Source organism: Cynocephalus volans, chromosome 12 (genome assembly GCF_027409185.1).
Source record: "Cynocephalus volans isolate mCynVol1 chromosome 12, mCynVol1.pri, whole genome shotgun sequence".
NCBI lineage: Eukaryota > Metazoa > Chordata > Mammalia > Dermoptera > Cynocephalidae > Cynocephalus > Cynocephalus volans.
In genome coordinates, this window is record NC_084471.1 from 57,689,083 (window position 1) to 57,717,017 (window position 27,935).

A 27,935-nucleotide genomic window follows, 5' to 3' on the forward strand; every position below is an offset into this window, starting at 1 on the left:
AGCCATCCTAACTGGGGTTACATGGTATCTCAATGTGGTTTTGATTTGCATTTCCCGGATGCCGAGTGATGTTGAGCATTTTTTCATATGTCTGTTGGCCATTTGTATATCTTCCTTAGAGAAATGCCTACTTAGCTCTTTTGCCCATTTTTTAATTGGGTTGCTTGCTTTCTTCTTGTAAAGTTGTTTGAGTTCCTTATATATTCTGGATATTAATCCTTTGTCAGATGTATATTTTGCAAATATTTTCTCCCACTCTGTTGGTTGTCTTTTAACTCTTTTAATTGTTTCTTTTGCTGTGCAGAAGCTTTTTAGTTTGATATAATCCCATTTGTTTATTTTTCCTTTGGTTGCCCGTGCTTTTGGGGTCGTATTCATGAAGTCTGTGCCCAGTCCTATTTCCTGAAGTGTTTCCCCTATGTTTTCTTTAAGAAGTTTTATTGTCTCAGGGTGTATATTTAAATCCTTAATCCATTTTGAGTTGATTTTAGTATACGGTGAGAGGTATGGATCTAGTTGCATTCTCCTGCATATGGATATCCAGTTATCCCAGCACCATTTGCTGAAGAGGCAGTCCCTTCCCCAGTGAATAGGCTTGGTGCCTTTGTCAAAGATCAGATGGCAGTAAGTGTGTGGGTTGATTTCTGGATTCTCTATTCTATTCCATTGGTCAGTGTGTCTGTTTTTATGCCAGTACCATACTGTTTTGGTTATTATAGCTTTGTAGTATAGCTTAAAGTCAGGTAGTGTTATGCCTCCAGCTTTATTTTTTTTGCTGAGCATTGCTTTGGCTATGCGTGGTGTTTTATTGTTCCATATAAATGTCTGAATAGTTTTTTCCATTTCTGAGAAAAATGTCTTTGGAATTTTGATGGGGATTGTGTTGAATTTGTATATCACTTTGGGTAGTATGGACATTTTCACTATGTTGATTCTTCCAATCCAAGAGCATGGAATATCTTTCCATCTTCTTGTATCCTCTCTAATTTCTCTCAGCAGTGGTTTGTAGTTCTCATTATAGAGATTTTTCACATCCTTGGTTAACTCAATTCCTAAGTATTTTATTTTTTTGGTGGCTATTGTAAATGGGCAGGCTTTCTTGATTTCTCCTTCTGCATGTTCACTATTGGAGAAAAGAAATGCTACTGATTTTTGTGTGTTGATTTTGTATCCTGCTACTGTGCTGAAATCATTTATCAATTCCAACAGTTTTTTTATAGAGGTTTTAGGCTGTTCGATATATAGGATCATGTCATCTGCAACCAGGGACAGTTTGACTTCATCTTTTCCAATCTGGATGCCCTTTATTTCCTTCTCTTCTCTGATTGCTCTGGCTAGTACTTCCAACACTATGTTGAATAGGAGTGGTGAGAGTGGGCATCCTTGTCTAGTTCCTGTTCTTAAAGGAAAAGCTTTCAGCTTTTGCCCATTCAGGATGATATTGGCAGTGGTTTTGGCATATATGGCTTTCATTATGTTGAGATACTTTCCCTCTATACCTAACTTATAGAGGGTCTTTGTCATGAATGAGTGCTGAACTTTATGAAATGCTTTTTCAGCATCTATAGAGATGATCATATGGTCCTTGTGTTTGAGTTTATTAATATGGTGTATCACATTTATTGATTTGCGTATGTTGAACCAACCTTGCATCCCTGGGATGAATCCCACTTGATCGTGATGAATAATTTTTCGTATGTGTTGCTGTATTCTGTTTGCTAGTATTTTAGTGAGGATTTTTGCATCTATATTCATCAAGGATATCGGCCTGTAGTTTTCTTTTTTGGTTATATCTTTACCTGGTTTTGGTATCAGGATGATGTTTGCTTCATAGAATGAGTTTGGGAGACTTGCGCCCATTTCAATCTTTTGGAATAGTTTGTAAAGAATCGGTGTCAATTCCTCTTTGAATGTTTGGTAAAATTCTGCTGTGAATCCATCTGGTCCTGGGCTTTTCTTTGTTGGGAGCCTTCTGATAACAGCTTCAATCTCCTTTATTGTTATTGGTCTGTTCAAATTTTCTACGTCTTCACGGTTCAGTTTTGGGAGCTTGTGTGTGTCCAGAAATTTATCCATTTCCTCCAGATTTTCAAATTTGTTGGCGTATAGTTGTTTATAGTAGTCTCGAATGATTCCTTGTATTTCAGATGAATCAGTTGTAATATCGCCTTTTTCATTTCTAATTTTTGTTATTTGAGTCTTCTCTCTTCTTTTTTTTGTTAGCCATGCTAATGGTTTGTCTATTTTATTTATCTTTTCAAAAAACCAACTTTTTGATTCGTTGATCTTTTGAATTGTTTTTTGGTTTTCAATTTCATTCAGTTCTGCTCTGATCTTAATGATTTCTTTCCGTCTGCTAACTTTAGGATTGGATTGTTCTTGTTTTTCTAGTTCTTTAAGGTGAAGTGTTAGGTTGTTCACTTGCCATCTTTCCATTCTTCTGAAGTGAGCATTTAATGCAATAAATTTTCCCCTCAATACTGCTTTTGCAGTATCCCACAGGTTTTGGTATGACGTATCATTGTTTTCATTAGTTTCAATAAACTTTTTGATTTCCTGCTTGATTTCTTCTTGGACCCATATGTCATTAAGTAGAATGCTGTTTAATTTCCATGTGTTTGTATAGTTTCCAGAGTTTTGTTTGTTATTAATTTCTAGTTTTAATCCATTGTGGTCTGAGAAGATACATGGGATAATTCCAATTTTTTTGAATTTATTGAGACTTGATTTGTGACCTAATATGTGATCTATCCTGGAGAATGATCCATGTGCTGATGAGAAGAATGAATATTCTGAGGTTGTTGGGTGGAATGTTCTGTAGATATCTGCCAATTCCAATTGGTCTAGAGTCTTGTTTAGATCTTGTGTTTCTCTACTGATTCTTTGCCTAGATGATCTGTCTAATATTGACAGTGGAGTGTTCAGGTCCCCTGCTATTATGGTATTAGTGTCTATTTCCTTCTTTAGGTCTAATAGAGTTTGTTTTATAAATCTGGCTGCTCCAACATTGGGTGCGTACATATTTATGATTGTTATGTCTTCTTGATGGATCAGTCCTTTTATCATTAAGTAGTGTCCCTCATTGTCTCTTTTTATGGTTTTTAGTTTAAAGTCTATTTTGTCAGATATAAGAATAGCCACTCCAGCTCGTTTTTCTTTTCTGTTTGCATGGTAAATCTTTTTCCATCCTTTCACTCTTAGTCTGTGTGAATCTTTATGGGTGAGGTGGGTCTCTTGTAGGCAGCATATAGTTGGGTCCTGCTTTTTGATCCAGTCAGCCAGTCTGTGTCTTTTAATTGGGGAATTTAAGCCTTTAACATTAAGAGTTGTTATTGAAAGGTGTTGATTTATTCCTAGCATTTTATTGGTTGTTTGGTTGTCTTAGGTGTCTTTTGTTCCTTGCTTTCTGATTTACTGTTTGGTTTCTTTGTTTGTTGGTTCCTTAGGTTGTAGATAGTGTTTTTGTTAGCTTGTTTTCTCTTCATGAATGCCATTTTTATTGTACTAGCGGGTTTAGATTTTTCTTGGGTTTTTATGGCAGTGGTAGTTATTTTTCAGGAACCAAAGCCAGTACTCCCTTGAGGATTTCTTGTAAGGGTGGTCGTGTGGTAGTGAACTCCCGCAGTTTTTGTTTGTCTGAGAAATATACTATTTGCCCCTCATTTCGGAAGGATAGCCTTGCAGGGTAGAGTATTCTTGGCTGGCAATCTTTGTCTTTTAGTATTTTGAAAATATCATCCCATTCCTTTCTAGCTTTTAGGGTTTGTGATGAAAAGTCTGATGTTAACCTGATTGGGGCTCCCTTATAGGTGATTTGACGCTTCTCTCTTGCAGCTTTTAAGATTCTCTCTTTGTCTCTGAGTTTTGCCAATTTGACTATGACATGTCTTGGAGAAGACCTTTTTGGGTTGAATACGTTTGGAGATCGTTGAGCTTCCTGGATCTGAAGATCTGTGACTTTTCCTATACCTGGGAAGTTTTCTGCCACTATTTTGTTGAATATGTTTTCAATGGAATCTCCATTTTCCTCCCCTTCTGGAATACCCATGACTCGGATATTTGAGCGCTTGACGTTGTCTGATATCTCTCTCAGATTTTCTTCCATGTCCTTGATTCTTTTTTCTTTCTTTTTGTCTGCTTGTGTTATTTCAAACAGCCCATCTTCAAGTTCAGAGGTTCTCTCTTCAACTTCGACAAGCCTGCTGGTTAAACTCTCCGTTGTGTTTTTTATTTCGCTGAATAACTTCTTCAGTTCAGCAAGTTCTGCTACATTTTTTTTCAGGACATTGATTTCCTTGTATATTTCCTCTTTCAGATCCTGTATACTTTTCCTCATTTCATCATGATGTCTAGCTGAGTTTTCTTGTATCTCATTCAGTTTCCTTAGAATTATCACTCAAAATTCCTTGTCAGTTATTTCAAGGGCTTCTTGTTCTATAGGATCTAGAGTATGAGATTTATTAACTTTTGGTGGTGTACTTTCTTGATTTTTTGTATTTCTGGTGTCTTTTTTTTGGTGTTTATTCATTGTGGCAGGGGGTTTCACAGTCCACCGATTTGAGACTAATGACTAACTAGGATGTTGCTGTGGTTGCCAATTTGGTATGGCTCCTGCCGTGACTGCTCAGTTGGCCTCTAGTGTCTTGTGTGTGTGGTTGCCTCGGGTCTTGGGCTTCTCCAGGGATCCACCTTTCTGGTCAGCTTGTACTCTGCTGGGCTGGTGGATCACGTACCACAGGGTGTGTGATCTCTGTTGAGCTTTCACTTCCTGTACAGGACTTCTCCCCGTTCCGTGTGCTCTGGCCCAGGCTGTTAGATCGTGCAGTGGCGACTCCACCGGGTGTGTGGTTTCTGTCGAGTCTCCGCCTCCCTGGCCGCACGTCTCCCCCCTCTGTGCACACTGTGCTGGGCTGGGGTGTGTCTTCTGCACCCCTCGTCTATCAGCTGGGCCTTCAAGACCCTGCTCGGCACCGCCTCGCCCAGGAAGTCTACCAGGTTTCTGCTGGGCACAGACGACCGGTCTCTCTGGGTGCCTTTGTAGCACTGTGTAGATCTTTCTCGGGTCTTGTTCACCTTTGTATCCCCCCGGTATAAACCGAGTCTAGTGCCCGCCTGCAGCCTGCTCTCCGGCAGGTTCAAGCGGACCTGGCAACTCTCCTACCACACTATTCCCAACCAGAAATTCGTTAGGCTTTTTTCCAAACTGGTGGTCGCAGAGATGGTATCTGCCTCCCAGTAACAGGAAGTTTACCGGGGCCAGAGTCCAGGGTGTGGTGGAGTGACAGTCGCCCACCCGTACTTCCTTGCCCTCCCAACACTGGTCGGGACACCCCACGCCCCCAGCCCCGACAGAGAACTGCGGAGGGAGTGGGTGCGGAGGCCAGTCCGCAGGCTCCGGAAAGCCCCGCGCCAGGCCAAGCAAATGGGCTCAGTGATGGCCGAGCAGGGCGGAGCTGCCCGCACCTGGGAAAATGGAGGCAGCACCTGGCGGTGAGTGGCCTGGTGGTGCAGGCGGGAGCCGCGTGGGCATCCACCCCCCGAACAGAGCTGTGCCAGGGATCACTCACAGTGCTGTGCCAGGTCGGGTGTTCGCTCTCTGTCTCTGGTTTGTCGCCTTCCGTGTTCTCGGTGCTGCCGCCTCGGGCTGTTCAGTCGCGGCGCGGCTCGGGCGCTCCCAGGAATCTTCTTTAATGCCGGCCTGAAACCTCGAATCCTGAATAGGGCAGCTGGCCGCCTTCAGTGCGGCCCCAGCCTCCGGGATCCTGGCTGCATCCACAGCAGCCCTGGCGCCGTGTTCCCTGTTTCAAGACTCGCTTTTGCAGCTAAGAATCAGTTCTTTTCCTGCTCCACACTTCAAAGCTGTTGCCTGTAAATGAGGCAGCCTCTCCTGCCGGGGGCAAAGTGGCGTTGAGCCCCCACGACCAGCCAGCAGCTGTAGTCCTCCCTTAAGAGATGGTGAGAGGAAGGTGCACAAGTTTCCCGGCTGCCTGAGGCCCAGTGGCCGCCTTTTACACCTCAGCTACTCCGCGCCAGCCGCCGCAGCCGCCGCCATCTTGAAACTAAAAATTTGTATTTTTTAAATTTATTTTTTATTTTATTTTTTTCAAATATTTCCCATCTGTAGTTGGTTGAATCCGAGGATGAGGAACTAGCAAATACAGGGGGCCAACTTTACAAGGTACTTAGAACAGGGCCAACTACTGTTATTAAGTATTAGTTATCATTAATGTTATTACTAGTAAGATTATCTTCCAGGCAAGTTCTTTATAAATAAATAATGTTTAAAGCATATTCACGGCATTATTCATTACATATCTGATGACTGAATGAATGAACAAACAAAAACTAACCAGTTTATTCAAAGGTGAATGGATTGTTTATTACTTATTAGTTGAGGACACAGCAGGATCTCTGGGAGGTAAGAATTAAGCTGACACTGTGATTACTAGGCCAAACTGATTCTTGCTTCTACACCAGGTGAAGCAGGTTACTGAATGTTTTAGCTGGGGGTGTCCTAAAATGAGTGTGCCATAATGTGGGGCAAGAAGAGAATATAGTAGCCCTCACGATTTTAGCTGAAAGTCTTTGCTTTTGGTATTTCTTAATGTTTTCTGGTATTTTTAATTGGATGCTTTAAAGTAGGACATAACCATGAGGATAAAGTAGGAGAGAGAACTAAAAACAAATTTATCCTTAGACTACTTACGACTAGGAAAGTCATAAGGCAGAGGTTTGTCACTGTCCTAAATATGATATAGTTGAAAAGAACTAGATCAAAAATAAGATGACTCAGCTTTTTTTTATCCAGCAACCTTGTGGATGACAACAAGCTAGGTAGCCTTTCTTAATAAATAAAGGATAAAAGTAATATTTGACTACTCTAGGTACTTCACATTGGTGGTATTATATACAGTATTTTTCCTTTTGTGACTGGCTTATTTCACTCAGCATATTGTCCTCAAGGCTCCATTGACAGGATTTCCTTATTTTTTCCTGAAGGCTAAATGATATTCCAACATATGTATATAACACATTTTCTTTATCTGTTCAACTGTCAATGGACATTTGGGCTGCTTCCACCTCTAGGCTATTGGAAAAGATGCCACAATGAACACGGATGTGCAAATACTTCTTTTGAATCATGCTTTCAATACTTTTGGATATACACCCAGAAATGGGATTGTTGGATCATATGGTAATTCCATTTTTAGTTTTTTGAGGAACCTCCATACTGTTTTCTATAAAAGCTGCACCATTTTACATTCCCAGCAACAGTGCACAAGGGTTCCAATTTCTCCACATCCTTAGTAGCACTTGTTATTTTCTATTTTTTAGGGTTTTTTTTGTTTGTTTGTTGTGTTTTTTATGGTGGTCATCCTAACAGGTGTGAGGTGGTATCTCAATGTAGGTTTGCTTTGCATTTCTCTAATGATTAGAGATGTTGAGTATCTTCATATGCTTGTTTGACATTTGTATATCTTCTTTGGAGAAATGTCTATTCAAACCCTTTGCTCATTTTTAAATTAAGTTATTTTGTCATTGTTGTTGATGTTGAGTTGTAGTTCTATATATATTCTGGATATTAATCCCATATCAGATATATGATTTGTAAACATGTTTCCCTATTTTGAAAGTTGCCCTTTTACTCTGTTTATTGTTTCCTTTGAGGTACAGAAGTTTTCAAGTTTGATGTAAGTCTTGTCTTTTTTGCTTTTGTTGCCTGTGCTTTTGGTGTCAAAGCCAAGAAATCATTGCCAAATAGAATGTCATGAAGATTTTCTCCTATGTTTTCTTTTAGAAATTTTATAGTTTTAAGACTTATATTCAAGTCATGAATCCATTTTTAGTTATTTTTTGTCTATCATATAAAGTAAGGGTTCAACTTCTTTCTTTTACATGTGGATACTCGGTTTTCCATTGTTAAAAGAGAACAACCCTTTCTCATTGAGTGGTCTTGGCACCCTTACTGAAGATCATTTGACAATATGTGTGAGGGTTTAATTTCTGGGGCTCCTTTTCTGTTCCATTGGTCTTTGTGTCTGTTTTTATGCCAGTACCACATTGTTTTGATTACTGTTGCTTTGCAAAATGCTTTGAAATCAGGAAGTGTAAGGCCTACAACTTTGCTCTCTCTCAAGATCATTTTGGCAATTCAGAGTCCCTTGAGATTCCATATGAATTTTTGGATGAAAAAATGCTGCTAGAATTTTGATAGGGATTGCTTTGAATCTGTAGATTGCTTTGGATAGTAACAACATTGTCTTCCAATCATTACCACTGGTCGTCTTTCCTTTTATTTGTGTCTTCTTTAATCTCTTTCAGTAATATTTTCTAGTTTTCAGCATATAGGTCTCTTGCCTCCTTGGTTAAATTTATGCCTAAGTATTTTATTCTTTTTGATGCTGTTATAAATGGAACTTTTTTTTTTTTCTTTCTTTCTCAAATTGTTCACTCTTAGCATATAAACACAACTGACTTGTGTGCTCATTTTGTATCCTGCAACTTTGGTAAATTTGTTCATAAGTTCTAACAGTTTTTTTGGCATGGAATCTTTAGGGTTTCTTATACATAAAATCATATCATCTGCAAAGAGAGATAATTTTACTTGTTCCTTTCCAATATGAATGCCTTTTATTTCTTTTTCAATCTTAATTGCTCTGGCTAGTGGTTACATAGAAGTGGTAAGAGTGGGCAACCTTGTCTTGTTTCTGATCTTAGAGGGAAAGCTTTCAGGTTTTCACCATTGAGTGGGACATTAGTTATTGACTTTTCATTGATGACCTTCATCATGTTTAGGTAATTTACTTCCATTCCTATTTTGTTGAGTGTTTTTATCATAAAATGGTGACGAATTCTGCCAAATGTTTTTCCTGCATCAATTGAGAAGATCATGTGATTTTTGTCTTTCATTCTGTTCATATGGTATATCACATTAATTGATTTTCATATATTGAAACATCCTGGCATTTCAAGGCTATATCCCACTTGGTCATGGTGTATAATCTTTTTAATGTGCTGTTGAATTTGGTCTCATAATTTGTTGAGGATTTCTGCATCACTATGCATTAGGAATATTGATCTGTAGTTTTCTTGTGGTATCTTTGTCTTGATTAGTTATCAGGGTAATGCTGCCTCATAAAATGAGTTTGGAAGTGTTCTCTCCTCTTCAATTCTTTGGAAGAGTTTGAGGAGGACTGGTATTAATTCTTCTTTCAGTGTTTGGTAGAATTCTCCAGTGAAGCCATCTGGTCCTCGGCTTTTCATTGCTGGGAGACTTTTTTGATTATTGGTTCCATATCCTTACTAGTTATAGGTCTATTCAAAGTTTTTAGTGTGATTCAGTCTTGGTAGGTTGTATGTTTCTAGGAATTTATTAATTTCTTCTAGGTTATCCAATTGGTTGACGTCTGATTGTTCCTAATAATCTATTATAAAATCCTTTTTATTTTTGTGGCATCAGTTGTAATGTCTCCTCTTTCATTTCTGATTTTAGTTATTCAAGTATTCTTCCTTTTTAGTCTAGCTAAGAGTTTATCAATTTTGCTGATCCTTCCAAAAAACAACTCTTAGTTTCATTGACTCTATTGTTTTCCTATCCTCTATTTCATTTATTTATGCTATCAACTTCATTATTTCCTTCTTTCTGCTAAGTTTGGTTTAGATTATTCATCTTTTTCTAGTTCCTTAAAGTATGCAGTTACATTATTGATTTGAGATCTTTCTTCCCTTTTAACATAGGCATTTATCACCATAAACTTCCCTTTTAATAGTGTTTTTACAGCATCTCGTAAGTTTTGATATACTGTGTTTTCATTTTCATTTGTGTTTTCATAGTCATTAGGATGAAGATATATTCTAATTTCCCTAGTGATTTCTTCTTTCACCCTGTGGTTATTTAAGAGTGTGTTGTCCAATTGGTGCACAGTGATGTTCAAATCCTGTTTCCTTATTGATCTATGTCTGATTGTGCTACCCATTATTGAAAGTGTAGTATTGAAGCCTCCTACCATTATTGTGTTGCCTATTTTTGTTAACCAAAAATAAGGATATAAAAGCTAAAAAATTATACAGTGCTGAATTCAACTTAATATAAAATTTTTTAAAAATATAGTGCACCATGAGAAATGTTATTTAAATATTTAAGAGTAAACCATTACATTAATAGAATTAGGATCAGGAATATCATAACATACTCTGCATCCATAAATATATGCAAAATAGGTTCAATATTGAACTAGAAATCAAAAGAATTGATTTCTAATCTTAGATTTCACCAACTCTTTAATGTCTTTGCTTTAAGCTGTTAAGACATATGAAATAGTATAAATAGGAGCTGAATAAACTGAAGATACTATCATTTTAATTATCCTTCAAGTGACATATAGACAATTTGCTAAGAAGCTCAATTCCTATACTACAAATCCTATGCTGCCTTCAGGTAACAGGCTATGATGCTCCTTAATATGCATTATAAATACTATACAAATATAAGCAAGATTCAAGAAAAGAAAAAAAGAAACTTTAGAGTACCTAGGAGAATACCTATGGTACTCAAAAAAATTCTGCTGAGCTGAATTTAAAAAACTAAACATACTGTAATAGATCACTTCTAAAGAGAGCATGGCATGCAATTATATACACAAACACACATGAAAATTAGCACTTACCAAAAGACTGTAAAACTGTTTAATCAGAACAGATACTACCCTCAGTAAACGCATGCAGATAGGAAAATATGGTTTTTCAACTGGTGCTGGAGAAGATGAAGTGCTGGAACCTTGTCTGAACTTTATATTTGGAGAAAAGAGCTTTATCACAAGAGGACACACCCTTTCTTTGAGGAGGAAACTAAATTCCTGGTGCTGTTTGCAAAGAAAAAAGAAAGAAAAAAAGAATTAACACAGTTTCTACCTAATATTTCTAAACACAGTCTCACTAGCAAATAAAATGTCTTAATAATCAGTATTAATAATTTAACTTATTATAAGTTTATATATTTTATTATTTTATAGTTTACGCACAATTTTGAAATTCACATTGCTCTTAGAGGGTCTAAGATCAAAATGATAAACAGTACTTCAAGAAGTTTTTAAAAGAATATAAATTAAAAAGGAACTTATGATAATTCTAGAATTGAGTAATTGGTGCAAGTAATTGGTGCTTATTACTAGACACTTTAATTTTAGTTGGACACTGGTAATTAAAAACATAAAGAACAAAAGAAAAAATGGATTATACAAATGCAAGCAAATAAAGCATTTAATAGGCAGCTGAGTAGAGAAAATTGGATTAATAAAGTATAATAAGTTATATATAATTCATTGATTTTATTTTGCAAAGAATAATTCCATTCATGCAGAGAGATTTAATAATTAACTTTAACACAACACAATGAGCTGGTAAAACACACAATAACATACAAGAATAATTATTTCATAAGTCTGGGGAATCTTGCAAAGAATCCTTAAATTTTACTTATAGTCAGGGCATATTATTTAGAAAGCCTTCCTTAACCTGTTAATTACCAGCCTGTATTAGCCAAGAGTAATCCCATTTTACTAACATATAAGGCCTTGTCTGGATTTAATGACTAACCTTGAATAAGTTGTATTTTGTTGTTTTAATCATCCAAATTTAATTGAAACTATAAACGAAGAAAGAATCATAAAAGCATCTAATTTAATCCTTTAATCTTACAGGAAAAAGAAATAAGGCACAGGACAGATTATTTGCTCAGAATCACAAAATTATTAAAATGAATCTTTTAAAAAATCAGATCCATTCAAGAAGAAAACTCAGAAAATACAGATAAGTAAAAAAGATAAAAATAAAAGCCTTGCATAATCTCACCTCCTATAGTTAAGTGAGTCAGTTAACCTCCAGATGTATACCTTTCCGAACTTTAATATGTTTTAATGTACTTTTTAATTATTGCCCCAAAAATGAGATCTTAAGATTTAAGTGATTTCAAATTCTACTCTCACATCTATAGTTGCTTTGACTGCCAAAATGAAAAGTATAGTTAAGTCCAAATTTTCACACTTTATAAAAATAATTATTTTAACTATTGGTTAATATATAAATATATAGACATCTCCTAAAAGATTTATCTATTCACTGCTTCCCCCTCACTATTCAACTCACTACAGTTGGGTTTCCTCCACCACCACCACTACCAACCACCCAATTCCACCTCTTACTACAGTTATAAGGATCTCTCTGGACAAAGCAAACTTTGGCTCTCCAGTCTTCATCTTACCAAATCTCTTTGAAGTACTTGACATAATTGACTACTTGGTTCATCTTGAAACTTTCTTTGCTTTTGACTTTTATGATGTCAAGTTCTCTTGGATACATTCCTTTCAAGGCCTCATGTTCTCAGTCTCTTGGGCATACTCATCGTCTTGTGCCCAACCATCTAATGCTGAAGTTCCTCAGAGCTCCAGTGTACCTGGCCCTTACTTTCTACTCTATGCTCTCACCACAGGTGACCTCATTGACTCCAATCTTTAATTAGCAAATACATGCCAGTGACATTTAAATTTATAACTTCAGCCCAAAAACCTCAAGATGCATAAGTCCAACTAACATTTTGCATGTCTAACAGACACCTCAAAATGAGTATGCATGAAACTGAACAATCTATCCCTTGTAATAAAAATTCTGCCCAAAGAGTATTTCATCTTAGCAAATGGTTCACTGCTCAAGCCAGAATGATAGAAGTCAACTTTTTCAGTGTTCTAGTGGGTACTTTTTCATCACTCACTACAACACTGCACTGATTTATTCAGCAATTACTTGCTGACTTCTTAATATGTGCCAGGCACTATGCTATGGAGAGGGATCAGGATTAAATACAATTTTCAATGCCCTTGCCATTAGAGCTTATTTTCTAGTAAAGACAGATCCTTTCTCAGGGTCACTGCTCTTAGAATTCCCTCTGTGTGGAGTATTTTTTTTTTCCTATTCTACCTGTATCTGCTAACTAGCTACTCTTCATCCTTCACGTGCAAACTTAAGTATCATATCCTTGATTCATCACCAACCCCCCACCAGGTTTGTCATTCATTTCCATAATACTTTTTATACTTTTCACTACTCATCGAATCTTATTATTCAGCTAATATTTTTCTCCCCATTAAACTTGTAAGAGCCATAAGGGCAAGAATTTTATCAGTCTTACTTAATTTCTATATACTTGGCATGGGCACATAGACCAGCACATTGTAAATAATTGGTACATTCTGCTTAATTTGTGAACAACTAGTAAAAGAAAACAAATATTTATCTCTGGAAGAAAATTTTGCAGGACTAAACTCTAGGAACTTACACAAAATAATTATGTAATATATAGCAGAAAGAATGAAGTAAAATCAGAATTTTGTGGGTGCCAGAAATCTGGAACAACTTTTTCAAATATTTTCCCACAAAGTCAGAAAACACATCCAAACATAAAAATCTCTAATTCAAATTAGTTTATCAATTCAGTCATTAAAATATTTATCAAAAACTTGCCATATGACAGGCATTGTTATTAAAGGCACCTGTATAACAGTGAATCAAGTCCCTGCCTGCCTCATAGAGCTTATCTTCTTGTAGGGAAAGAGAGAAAATAAAATAATATACAAATATACATATGCCAGGAGGTGACAGTCCTATAAAGCAAAGAAAAGAGTGGTAAAAAGATAAGGGTGCTGGCATGAAAAACGGCTGCCATTTTACACAAGAGGTTGATGAAGATTTGTCTGATAAGTTGACCATTGAGCAAAGACCTCAAAGAAGTAAGACAGCAAATCATGTGTAAGAAAAGCATTCCAGGCCCAGGAAACTTTAAGTACAAAGGCCCTGAAGGAGGACTCGGCTTGGGGCACTTAACGAACAACAAGAAGGACAGTGTGACTAAAGGGCAAGGAATAGGAGAAGAGTGGAAAGAGAAGACCAAGGAATACTGGGAACTAAATCATGAAAAGTTCCATAAACGATCATAAGGACTTCATCATTTACCCTGGGTAAATAGGACATCAACTAAAACACTTTTACAAAAGACCAAAAAGATCTGACTTGTTTCAAAAGACCATTACAGATGTGATGAGCAACTGTAACAGGGAGGGGCAAGAGATGCAAGGAGACCAGTTAGGAAGCTAACAGAAAAACTCGGGTAAAATGAGGTGATGATGGCTTGGACTAGAATAAATGTGGTAGAAGTGGTAACAAGTAATTGGATCCTGGATATATTGTGAAGGTGATAGTTGGGATATGGAGTGCAAACAAAAAAGACGAAAGAAGAGAAACTAATTTTGAATTTGGATCATTATGGGTTCAAATCCCACCTCCATCACTTACAAATCATAAAATCTTGAACAAATTACTTAACACTTTGCAAGTCGTAGTTTCCTCATATATAAAACAAAAATAACTGGTACTTCTCAGGCACTTGGGAAGATTAAAGAAAATATGATATATAACGAATTTAGCACAGAGCATGTAGAAGTGGTAGCTATTGCAGCTATCATAACATATGAGACTGTTGGACAAGTTATATCTAAATACTGCTTATCCTATTAAACTACAAGAAAAAGAATCATCAGTAAATATTGTTCATTATCACCAAAAGCATTTAACAATTCCTTAATGTATACTAAAAATTACAAACCATATAAAAATAATTTCAGTACCAAATCTCTGGCTAAAAGATCTTACACTATATCATGGCACTTGATTTACACATTTTGTAGGTAAGAGCAAAGGATAAAATGGATTACTTAAGAAGGCAGTTTAGTAGAGGAAAAAGCTAGATGAGTAGTTAAAAGACCCTAAATTATAGTTCAAGACCTGTTAAAAACTAAGAAATCCTGTGGAAGTCACTGAATCAATTTTGGACTTTAGTTTCTTACAAGTAAAATAAAAAGTCTGAATTCTTTCTTCCTTTTTCCCTTTTAATTCTCTATTTTGAAACATTTTGTACTGCACATTGCATTTATCAACATTGACAGCTTCGTCTTTCCATGTAAGATCTCCAAAAACATATAGCTACATACAAAGAAGTAAAAGTCAATAATTTTTTTAGGCTTTTAAATATTATAAAAGTAGCTCACATACCATATTTCCTTAGTACCAATAGGCTGAGAAATGCCTGACTAGATAGTGCTAGGGATTCCTTCTAATGTTAAAATTTCCAAATGCTAGGGCACTAAAAACATGTAAAATAACACTAAATTGTTATATGTCTAAAGTCTGAGGCTACAATTACTTGCATCTTTTAATGTGTGAAAAAAAATGTCACTTTCTTGAAAAATATCTGTGAAAAATTAAAGATTAATTTTGTTACAAGATACAACAAATGGCTTACTTGTAAAAAGACTTGTGGAAAATCATTCAGGACTGACTCAAGTAACTCGAGGCCAAATGTCCGAGTCATTTCTGTCATGCCTACTAGCCAGTAAGGGGCATCAGCATTAACCAACTGACAAAGGTCCTGGGAAAATAAATCAAACAATTTCATGTGCTAGAATGAAATGTGCTTTTCAAATCTCATAGTTCATAAAATTTAAAAAAAAACACCTCTCCTCATATAATTGTTTTGCTTCTTAGAAACTAAGCATTGATAATTCAAATTTTGACAAATACATATTTGATAGTTTAAATAAACATCTGAAGAATCATGTAATATTGACTATAGAATATACAGACAAATAAATGATTAATCTAACATTCTTTTAATGAAAAAATAAACTTGTAATCCAAATTAATAAAATTTTCAGTACAGATGAATCTTATGATTTATTCATGACAAATAATATAAAAATCAAGTATCTGAGTATCATGATGTTTATTACTGAAAGTTTCCTTTTTAAAGGAATTTTTTTTTAGTATGACTAGTAATCCCTAATATATCTATCAAGTATTTTCTAGTTCTGGATTTAATTCATTTTATTTCCCTAAAGTGAGTCATAACATTTTATCATGTTAATTAGCTATGTAGTTAATGTAGAAGTTGCTCTTTAATGTATCAAGAGTATTTAAATACTATTTTTGACATTTTTTAAAATTTCACATAAAAAATTAAATCAGACATAAAATCCCAAACAAAAATTCAAACAAAACTATATTCTATAATAAAAATTACTTTTGCCAACTGAAATACCTGGAAAAGCATATATGCATCTTTAGCACAAGGTTTGAGGGTACTGACAGATCTTCTGTTACTATTTGCTTGGAGTACTGGTTGTTCTAGAATATCTGTAATCAAAATAGGGTTTTAGGAGTTCATAATGTTTAAAGGGTATATTTAAAATAAATACTTGTTAATATAATTATAAACTTCAATTATAATTTTAGAACTATGCTTCCAAAATGAAACAAAATGAAGATCTATTTTTATACAAATTGCCATAAAACTCACTCTTCACTATTTTACGTTCACTTTAATAAGCTTTGTATCTTTGTCCATACATTTGATTTACCCAGTCTCCCACTCTTCAGTCCCTTTTATGGATCTGAAATTCACCCAGTCTTTGAATGCACCTTTAAATATCAAACATATAAAAGTTTATCATATGGTTAATTTCTCTACCATCTCACCATCTTCAGGAGAATTAGCAGCTTGATATGCTGCTATTACTACATCAGTTATAGGTATTTGCTAGCTAAGAGCCCCCTAAAATAATGTTTCCAAACTCAGAATTTCTTTCACTAGTACTAAAAAAAAAAAAAAACAAAAACATTCTCTGTAAATTATGAAAGCCTATTTTAAATAAATGTTGACTTGATGAGTATTTGAAAATGAAGAGGTTCTAAGTATTTTTTTTTACCTAATTAGAAAGTATTAAACAGCATATGAGCCTTTAGAAACACAAGCTAAAACTACCAATCCAGGAACTTTATTGAGGTTATGAATGTATAAGACACTCAAACTGAGAACTGCCCTGTTTTTATTTAATTACAGTTTTGAATATTTTAACCAAACGTGGTATACTATAAGATTAATTCCTTAATATTTCAAACTAATAGAGTTCTACCTGCATTCCCCTGTTTCCTACGAAATACACAAAAATCAATGTACCAAAGTGAGTGGAAATATTCTAATAAACCAAGAGGTTAAGAATGGCCAAAACTGTGAAAAATCTGACCAATGGTTAATTTCAGAAAAAGTGAAGGAATTATTGGAGTAGGCACAATTACCATAACTTACTAGTATTGCCATTTTTTTTTTAACCAGCATTGCCCTGAGAACATCAAATAAAATGAAAGATTGCATAATAACAAGAGTTTAGAAAAAAAGGCAAACTATGTAAGGAGAAAAATAATTTTATCTTTTGTTTCTTGACTACATAAAAAAGATAGGTTGCTTGTGACTGTAGCACTTTGTCATCTTTTCAACAGATCATGGGGAAAAACTTACTTTTCATCCAATAAAGATAACAAATTAAAAAAATCATAATCTCAATAGTTAAAAGCTGTCAAATTATAGAAATTATAACAGAAATTAGTAGTATCTGTCAGCTCTCCAAAAACATATTTCTAAGTTTTTAGGAAATTTTTTTAGAATCACAAAGAAAAGGGTTTTTAAAACTATAATAAAAGTATTTGATAAAATTAATCTTTATATTGTAAAAATACTCCTGATTAACACATATTAATAGGCATAGACAAAAATTCACAAGGGAAGCCCACTCTTAGAAATTTATCCTAAAGAAATAATTCAAACAGTGTAAAAAATATATGTAGAAACATGCTAAAAACATTTCTAAAATATCAAAAACAATGTGTCTAATATAAAATAGCCACAAAATACAATGCAACAATTAAAATTTAAATTACAAAAATGAAATAATAACATCAAAGATTCATAGAATGTAATATTTGGCTGAAATACATACAAAGCAGCATTTTGTTCAAGATGTGAAATTATCTTCAATATGAAATTATGCATACATCAGAAATACACATGAAAAACGAAGAGTCTACTTCTTAGAATAATAAAATTATGTGGGATTGATTTTTTAAATTGTTATTATTGATATAATAATATTGTTAAATATATCTTTTAAAGTGTTCTAGTTTTTAGGTGACAAGTTCACAGGGCAAAGGCTGAAAATTAATAAAAATGAAATCAGGCATGTGAGAACCACCCACAGTCAAAAGGAAACAAATTTTATCACTTTACCTCTGTGTCGTTCATCTTCAGCAACCATCCTCTCAAAAACAACAGTAACAACTTGTCGCACTGTAGCAGCAGCTGTATTATTTGTAATGTTATCTTTTGTGAAGTGTAGTCGAAAACAAAGAACAATTGCCTAAATAAAAAAATTTCATTTAGTTTGAAATAAGATTGAAGAGCATCACTATTACCTTTATCAGATGTAACCCAATTAAACAATTTATGTTTGGTTGTCTCGATCACACATATTAAAAGTCCCTCCCTTTTATAAAGCTACAAAAATCCTCAGATTATGTTCTTTTGGTTTTTTTTGAATTTGTGGTAGCTTTTTATTATACGTTTTCTCAAAGTTTTTTTTCAAAGAGAAAAATCTTTCTCTCCCTCTCCTTCCTTTTCTCCTCTCTCTCTCTCTCTCTCCTCTCTCCTCTCTCTTCCTTCTCTCTCTCTCTCTCCCTCCCTCCCTCTCTCTCTCTCTCTCTCTCTCTCTCACACGCACGCACGCACGCACACAGGCACGCACACACCCCTGAGATTCAGATGCAGATTTGGTAGGTCTGGGCTGGGAAAATCCTTAGATTTTGAAATAATTCAAACTCTTAGTATATACTGATATAAGATTAGTCAAGGCAATGTGAATTATATCTTTTAAAATTTGGTTGTTTTGGGGAGAAAGGGGGAGTGGGAGGGGGTATTAGCGAGAAATTGGTAAAGGGCCACAAAAAATGATAACATTGCATAATGTTGAATATACTAATTATCCTGATTTGAGTATCACTTATTGTACACAGGTATTGAAATTCAATGTGGTATACCACAGAAATGTTTATCTTTCAATAAATAAATAAATTTTTTAAAAAATAAAAATAAAATTTGGTTCTTCTACCATGTATGCAAAGAGAATTCAAAAAGTTCATGGATAAGTGGAATTAAAATACAAAATATAAACTTTATCTTTCAACATAAGTTCCATCAAGTTCAAGAAACTTGTAAGCAATGATACCAGCCATTTAGTTTAACTCTACAAAACTGAGGGTCCTGGGAATTTAACCATGTCAGTGTAGTCTTTTTTACATTATTAATTGAAAAATAATGGGTACCCTTTAAAGATTATTTAAAATTAGGAAACAAAGAAGCCAAATCAGATGTATGCCTAATGATCTCCCATCAAAACTCTTGCAAAACTGTCCTTGTTTGATGAGAGGAATAAGGACATTGTTGTGGTGGAGGACTCTCTGGTGAAGCATTCCCAGGTGTTTTCTGCTAAAGCCTTGGCTAACTTTCTCAAGACACTTTCATAATAAGCAGATGTTATCATTCTTTGGCTCCCCCAGAAACTCAACAAGCAAAATCCTTGAGCACCCCAAAAAACTGTCACCATGAGTTTTGCTCTGCTTTTGCTTTGACTGGACCACTTCCACCTCTTGGTACCCATGGTTTTGATTGTGCTTTGACTTTAGGATCATACCATGTTTCATCTCCTGTTACAAGTCTTCAAAGAAATGCTTCAGGATCTTGATCCCACTAGTTTAAAATTTCCATTGAAAGCTCTGCTCTTGTCTGGAGCTGATCTGGGCACAAGAGTTTTGGCACCCATCGAACCTGAAAGTTTGCTCAACTGTAATTTTTCAGTCACAATTGCATGAGCTGAAGCAATTGAGATGTCTATGGGGTTGGCTATTGCAGTTGCTGTTAATTGTTGGTCTTCTTCAATTAGGCAGAAAAAGATTAATTTTTTCCTCTCAAATTGATGTGGATGGTCTGCCTCTGTGGTTTCATCTTCAACATTGTCTTATCCCTTCTTAAAGAGAGTTATCCACATGTAAACTGCTGACTTCTTTGAGGCACTGTCCCTGTAAACTTCTCGTAAAGCATCAATTATTTCACCATTCTCCCACCCAAACTTCACCATAAATCTGACGTTTGTTCTTGCTTCAATTTTAGCAGAATTCATGTTGCTCTGATAGGGACGTGAAACTAAGAGTAAAACAACTAATAAGGATGCCTTATCCTTCCTCAAACTAGATCCTGTTCAGACATGTTATATAACAAGTTAGTATGAGTTCATTTTGGTGCAAAAATTTTTTTGAAATCCATGCATAGTTTTTTCATAATATGCATTTTCCATGAACTTTTTGAAGATCCCTCATATAATAATGTCATGCTTTTATTTCCCCCAGAATGACTTGCTTTGCAAATAGCAAGTACTCAAAGTTTGTTGTATCACTAAATCATTTGGAGAAATACTATGTAAATTTACTAAGCACATAAATAAGTAAAACTGCAACGTTTTTAAAAGGAGTCATCTTTTTTCTCTTTTTAAAATCAGTTGATTTTAAAGGTATCATTTCTATATAATAAACTGTATCCCTTAAAAGTATACAATTTGAGAGTTCTGACAGATATATAGGTCCGTGAAACTGTGGCCACAATTGAGAACATTTCAATCACCCCCAAAATTTCCTTGTGCTCCTTTGCAATCCATCTCTTCCTCCACCCTTGGCCCCAGGCAACTACCCATCTGCTTTTTTCACTATAGATTAGTCAGTATTTTTTAAAATTTTATATAAAGAGTCATTCAATATGCAGCCTTTTGTCTGACTTCTCTCACTTAGAACAGTATTTGTGAAATTCATCCATGTTGTTTTATGTTCTGTAGTCTGTACCTTTTTATTACTGAGTAGAGTAATGAGTATACCACATGTTGCTTAACCATTCACCTGCTAGTGGACACTGACATAGTTTCCAGTTTGAGGCTATTATGAATAATGCTGCTATGAACATTCATATACAAGTCTCTGTGAGGACATATGCTTTCATTTACTTTGGATAAATACCTAGGAGTGAAATGCCTGGGTCATACATGGAATACAGGTTTAATTTAAGAAACTGCCAGATTCCCAATGTGGCTTTACAAGTTTACATTCCTGCCAGCAGTATATGTGAGTTTAGAATTTTTCCACATCTTCAACAACATTTGATATGGTCACTTTTTTAACTGTCCTAATAGATGTGTAATGATATCCCCTTGTGGTTTTAATTTGCATTTCCCTGATAAGTAATAATACTGAGTCTCTTTTCATGTGTTTGTTATCCATTTGAATACCATACTTTGTGAAATATCTGTTAAAAATCATTTGTCCATTTTTTATTGGATTGTTTATCTTATGAATGAATTGCAAGAGTCCTTTATAAAGTCTATATTTACATAGCATAGATACAAGTCCTTTGTGAGATATTTATAAACAGTTTCCCCCATTCTATGAATTCCTTTATGGTTCATAGATTTTGTACCCTAAGAAATCTTTGCCTACCCCATTATCACAAAGATTTTCTCCTATGTGTTCTTCTAGAAGTTTTATAGTTTTAGAAGAAGTCATTCTTAGAGAAAAACATAATGGTATGTTTAGATTCTATGCTTTCTCACCTTAATTATATTAAAAATTTTAAAGGACACTAGCCTTTGATGCCATTATTACTCTTTATATTTCTACATAAAGGAAAGGAATGTTACATAGTTATATAGAAGCTTTCATATTACTCAATTTGGTGTTATTTCTTCATGCTTGCTTTTTCATCCCAAAATATTTTGTTTCCAAATTAACTAATACACTAAAATAAATACTATAATCAGGTTTTATTTCTTTAGTAGGTCAAAAGAAAACCTGTTATAAAATTTTAAATATATTTATCAGAACAATAACTTGATATAAATCAAGAAGAACTACATACAACAAAATTGTATAAAAAATACATAACACGTTTTATATAGCAGACATGAATGAGCTTAAAAGAATAAACTATTTGTAATTAAAATCTAACTATTATCTATGATCATCAAATGAATAACTAGAAAACACAAACAGATATACTCACTCGAGATAGTGCAAGTATACATAGCTGAATGTGACAGTGTACTTCTCTATTTTAGAGGTCAATCATCCTTAAAGGAATGCAAATTATAATAAAACTATTACTGAGACTCCAAAAAATTCCTTAGACAATAAATCATTATTCTTACTCTCTGCTTCTTTTCTCTCTTTTTTCCATTTCCTATTCATAACTAAACCCATCACCTGTACCCAAGGGGCTTTGCTTAAGCACCCTAACCTGATTTCAACTCTAATGTGGAGAAAATAAGGTACTGATAATTATTAACATGCAATATCAACTATCACAATAGCTACAGGGAAATTGCTTTTGGTTCAAACAGCACCAAGTTTTTCTCTTTCAGCCAGCTTCTTCAAATACTATCTCAAAGCTTTTATGAACTCTAGAAAACATGTCTCCTACCTTAGAAAGTGCCTCATCATGAACGACTGTATTGGTTGTTAAAAGAACAAGAACTGTTTGAAGTAACTTAAGTTCTTCAAGACTATTTTCCATTAGCTGCCAAAGCATGTTAATTATATTTCCAGCAGCAGTCTGTAAAATAATTATTTTAATTATTGTCAACAAATAAAATATAGGTGGTTTTAAGTCCTCACTTGGAGAAAATTTCTTGATCACAGTGACAAAATCATATTTTTAGATCTATAGATCCAAACACACTCTCAACTAATTTTGGACTTACGACCAATTAATCTTCTACTCAAAAAAGTAATTTCTTTAAAATGTACTATTCCATTCAAATATGCAAATAGCAGCATGCAGTTCTGAAATACCTAGTCAAAATGCTCATTCCTACAATAATATAGGTATATTTCATTTGGACATGAATAATATGGACACATACAAATTAACTAGGAGTCTGCTGTTTCTTTAATATTACTTCACCTACAATAAGTTATAGAAAAAACAAAACGCAACCAAAATTAACAACACATTTGTACGCTTAATTAAATCTGACATTTTTAGGATGCTCTATACTAAGGGCAAAAGAACTTACTACTTTTATTATTGTAACTTGTGGAATATAAAATTAAGGTAACACCATTAAATTTGAAAGCAAGATGCAGATTCACAGTAATGAACTGTTTTCTTGTTTTGCCATCACAAGCTTAGATACAAAAAACACATTTAAGTAATTAAGTTAACAAATTATCACATCAGATAATCTAGGAAACAGAGTCATGATTTTTTCCGCCCACCTTTTAAAAAGAATTGTAAATTATATTAAATAACTGTTCAGTGATATTGAAAATTGGCCTGATTCTCAAAATTATCATCTATGTTACTGAATGGTGACTTCTTAGATTATGAATAACTTGACAAAATGCACTTCAACTTTATTTATTATTTACGTTTAATAAGGAGACAATTTGGCAATATTTTAAAATTAAGCTGTTTCCTTCAGGCACATTGCTAGTCATAAAATTGCTTTATATTAAATATCAAGTATGCTCCATTATCCCCTTATGAAAACTCCTGATTTGACTCAAGTGCAGTTAAGATAAAATGTTCATATTACCTCAGAAACGACTTCATGTGACATGAGTCTCTGGATGGCAGCCAAACACAGCTGAGTGATCTTCGGTTCCTTGGTTCCACAACCCATTAGAAAAGGCTGTACAACCTCTGAGCTGTTCTCTTTCAATGCTTTATTTAAAACACATACAAAATAAATTATTAAATCTAGTTTATAACTCGGAATATATTTTTATATAATTACAACCAGTAATGACAATCTTAAATAAAACCACTTTATGTAAGATAAACACCAAAATAAAAATCAAGTAGTAAGAGTTCAAATACTTGAGATAGATACTACAGACCGTATGTAAACTATACCCCTCAACTACAGCATTCGCGTGCCTTTCTCATAACACCCTGTCCTTTGGTTCTCCTCCATCTTCTGCTATAAACTCTTCAAGGACATGTATTCTAAGAAGTTCTATCCTGCCTCAGAGAAGTACTCTATTTCTTCATAAAGTGCAGGAGGGAAAAGATAAATAAGAATTCATACTCTAGAGCAGAAAAAGTAACTAAAAATAGTATCATCCCCACCATACTTGTGAATGAATATCAGAAACTCCCTAGAATTTTATTATGTGACTTGAATTTACACAGCCCAAATTTCTGCTCCAAGAAACAAACACATCTCAATAAAAACAATAATATTACTCCTCTTACTACTGAACAGTATTTTCAATTAATTGACAATACTTTCAATTTTGACAACTAGGGTGACATTTTAATTAGCAATTAATTGGATACACATGCTGTAGTTCCAAACCTTAATTTAACTCCTTCTACCAAGCCAATACTCTCAGAAGTTTTAAAGTGACAACAAAAATGTAAGAGGTCAGAAAATGCAGAAACGGAATTATACATAATTAAATTTACAAAATGAAATTAAATCAATACACACATACTGAAAGGCTATACAAAGATGAGTAAGACAAGTTTGTCATCAGTGAATTCTAATAAATAACACAAAATTCCAAGTTAAGAGAACATTAAATTTATGAGTTTGATATTCATTTCCAAATGTACTAAATCCACCAATTATTTTTTGAGGCAAGGCATGTAATAAAGACATATAAATCTGAGTTTTAAAATGTTTTTCAAAAGAAATTGAGAGAAAATTATCCAGAATCACCATCAAAAGTGTAAAACCAGTGTTAACATCTACTTTATCATTTAAATCTCACTTTTTTTCTCCCAAAGCTCTCTTTATCATATGGTAAATTAAGACTACAACTTCCTACAGCATCCTCTGCAAAGTCCCTCAGTATGCCAGCATAGATTATAGCACAGCTAAGAGATGACAAATATGACTGGCAAAGAACAGTGTTTCCAAAAGGGGTCCCTCTCCTTATTTCCTTGCTTTCTTGTGCACAAAAGTTTTGATTCAAACCTAGAGACATAAACTTTTCATAACAATTTCTCGAAATATTGATATGAATCACTAAAAGATGATCATAAAACTCATCATAAGGCTTTAACAAAGTAACTAAATATCCTACCATATTCAGTCCTGCCAGAATCACTGAAGTATGAAGCTACCCCTATCTTTGTTGAACACTCCTTATTATTAAATGTTGTTCAGGCAAATTAAGTTTTTGAAAGTAACAAGTTGCATTTATAATTTTTATGACATTAACATGTGTTTTGCATTTGAGCATCTCAGTAATCTTACAGAGTTTATAGGGCATGATTTGGCCCCAAATGATACAGGAAGTAGATGGTAAAGTCAGAAGTTGAAAATATGTCTTCTAACTCCTGGTACACTATTCTTCCTACAATATTATGCTTCCACATTTTAAGGTAAACAGCACCTTGATGATAATGGAAGTTAAAAAGGGACCCAATGATCTGCACTTTAAAGGGAAACTGTCTTCATAAAAGAAAAAACAATTCACTTTCATATAGTCAAAGATGCCAATGATTTTAAGACAAACCCATAATATCACGAAGAAAATCAGTGCCAATTAAACTATGACACAATGCTTTCTAATCACTTAGAATTTTTCTTTACAATTTCATTCGCTTGGTCATCAAGAACATTAGGGATGCCTCATTTCTTGAAAAAATACTTCGCTATTGTCTCTAAAATTTTCTTCTACATCAGTGACACCCATTCTGCATGTTCTGATGCTGGTGCTTTTTTGCTCTTACCATAAGATGTTAACAGAAAGTTTTTGACAACTAGGGTGACATTTTAATTTGCAATTAAACTCAACATATGTGGTATCAACGATACATGTAACTCAACTGATGTGATAATAATATGAACTATGAACAAGTTCATGCACACACCAAAAAGAAAACTACACCACTTCCTGGCTCACAGTGATTCTAAGATGCCATCAATTTGTAAAATGCATACCAATCTGTGAGTTGTTAAAAGGTAAAAAGAACTGTGCATCTTAGAATCAATCAAACAAGGTGAGTCACAGTAAAATGTTGAATGCATGTCAGTAACAGCCAGGTCTATCAAGCTGAGATAAACTTAAGGTAGTAATAAAAATAATTTTTAAGAACTTTAATTTAATGTAACTCAAAGGAATCAAACACCTATTTCTTGTTTCTTCCCACTTTTTTCTCCCAATTTATATGAAAATATAATGGTCAAAAAGGAAGTTTCTATGTTATCCAGAATAGATGATCAATAAAATAATAAAATCTACTTATCTATCATAAGTCTTTTGAGTCCACCATATCTAGATCACAACTCAGGAAGAAAAAAAATCAAAAGAAAAAAATGTTAAAATCACACTGAGGAAAAGGATGTACAACAATACAGACAGACATGTTGCTTTAACCATTTTATATGTCATTCAAAAAAAAATAGAAAAAGGTTGATTCTTTTTCATCAAAACACTCTATTTCAGTTTCCATTAAAATACTAAAACAGGTTTTAGGGGGAGTAAAGAAAAAATTTATTTTCCGCCTAAGTCCCTTAATAAGCATAACTCTTTAATAGAGTAACACTTAGTGTTTGATAAATATTGTATTTCCAAGTTATATAACTGTGAGATCAAATGATGCACTTCCACACACCTGAAAGAGGTCCAGCAGATCCCCATATCCTAGGGGTTTCCTTGCTCTGAGCAGTTTCACTGCATAATTGCAGTTTTTATCCTGGAAAAAAAGAATTAGACTAGGAAACCCCACTATGAATCACATTAACAGGGGCTAATAAAAGTTTTATTGTTACAAATTTTAACATCCATTAAATAAAAAATTTTAATTCTTGCGAAAGAAAATGTGACTTAGACATTATTTCCATCCTCAAAACACAGACATTATTTCTATCCTCAAAATATCAGTCTAAAAAAGACTGATATTCCTAACATTAAAAAATTTAGGGGGTTCAAAAGGTCTGAAAATATATTTAACTGATTTGAGAATAAGAAGACAAATAAAAGTATAGGCAGTTTCATATTAAAAGCACATTACAGAAAAGGGAAGGATTATTCAACAAACAATGTTGGTACAACTGGTTAGTAATTTTGCAAAAGAAAAAAATCTAGATCCTCACATCACCCCATATATTACCAATTAAGAAAAAAAAAATCCAACCATAGAGAAACTAGAAGAAAATAAAAATGACTATCAACTATGTGGAAGGAGAAGGGCAACAAAAGAAATCAGAAAAATTATTTAGATTATGTAAAAATGAAAAGCATCTAGATAAAAAAATTAAAAGATAAATGGCCTGAGGAAAATATGATATAAACATGGTGGGAAGTTAATATTTTTGCTATATAAATAGCTCAAACAATTTGGTAAGAAAAACACAAAAACTCAAAGAAATTAATGTAAAATGAAAAAAGAAAATAATTTAATGTATACAGAGAAAAATGTTCAACATCAAAAAGAAATGTCAGTTAAAATGGTAAGTAATTTGCCTGTTCAACTACCAAAAAGATTTTTTAAAATAATAATCCTGGGAAGGATGTTATAAAAATACTCTCATATATTGTTGGTAAAGGTATAAACTTTTACTTTTTCATAAAGCAGTATGGTAATACATTCTAAGAATTTTAAACATATTCATACCCTTTAACTTTATAATTTCAATTCTAGAAATTTATCATAAAGAAATAATTATAAATATCAAAACACACCTAACATAAAGGTTATATAAACCACAATTCACTTGCTGAAATTCTGTACAGCAATTAAAAACATTTAAAAAGATGGCATCAAAGAAAAATACTTATGATACAATAAGAGACAGGAAAGAAATTAACATTTTTAAAAAATCTAAGGAAAAAAAGAATAAATAAGAGTATATTATACTGTAAACAAGTTATGCAATCTCTCTGGTCAACTTACGATCATGGCGTTAGTTATTGCCCCTATATCTTTCAGACTGAATTATAGAAAT

The 27,935-nt window shown here is 33.9% G+C and overlaps 1 protein-coding gene across 6 annotated transcripts in view; it reads right to left on the bottom strand.

Annotated features, from left to right (window-relative positions):
- Positions 1-27,935, bottom strand: part of MON2 (MON2 homolog, regulator of endosome-to-Golgi trafficking) — a 103,031-nt gene that overhangs the window by 57,364 nt on the left and 17,732 nt on the right. For all 6 annotated transcript variants that reach the window (XM_063074799.1, XM_063074801.1, XM_063074798.1 and 3 more), the window contains 6 exons: positions 23,568-23,695; positions 22,451-22,582; positions 18,167-18,296; positions 16,145-16,239; positions 15,350-15,475; positions 10,668-10,862 (listed from right to left, as the gene is read on the bottom strand). In XM_063074799.1, the coding sequence (XP_062930869.1) occupies positions 10,668-10,862; positions 15,350-15,475; positions 16,145-16,239; positions 18,167-18,296; positions 22,451-22,582; positions 23,568-23,695 (806 nt within the window). The remainder of the gene's footprint in view (positions 1-10,667; positions 10,863-15,349; positions 15,476-16,144; positions 16,240-18,166; positions 18,297-22,450; positions 22,583-23,567; positions 23,696-27,935) is intronic.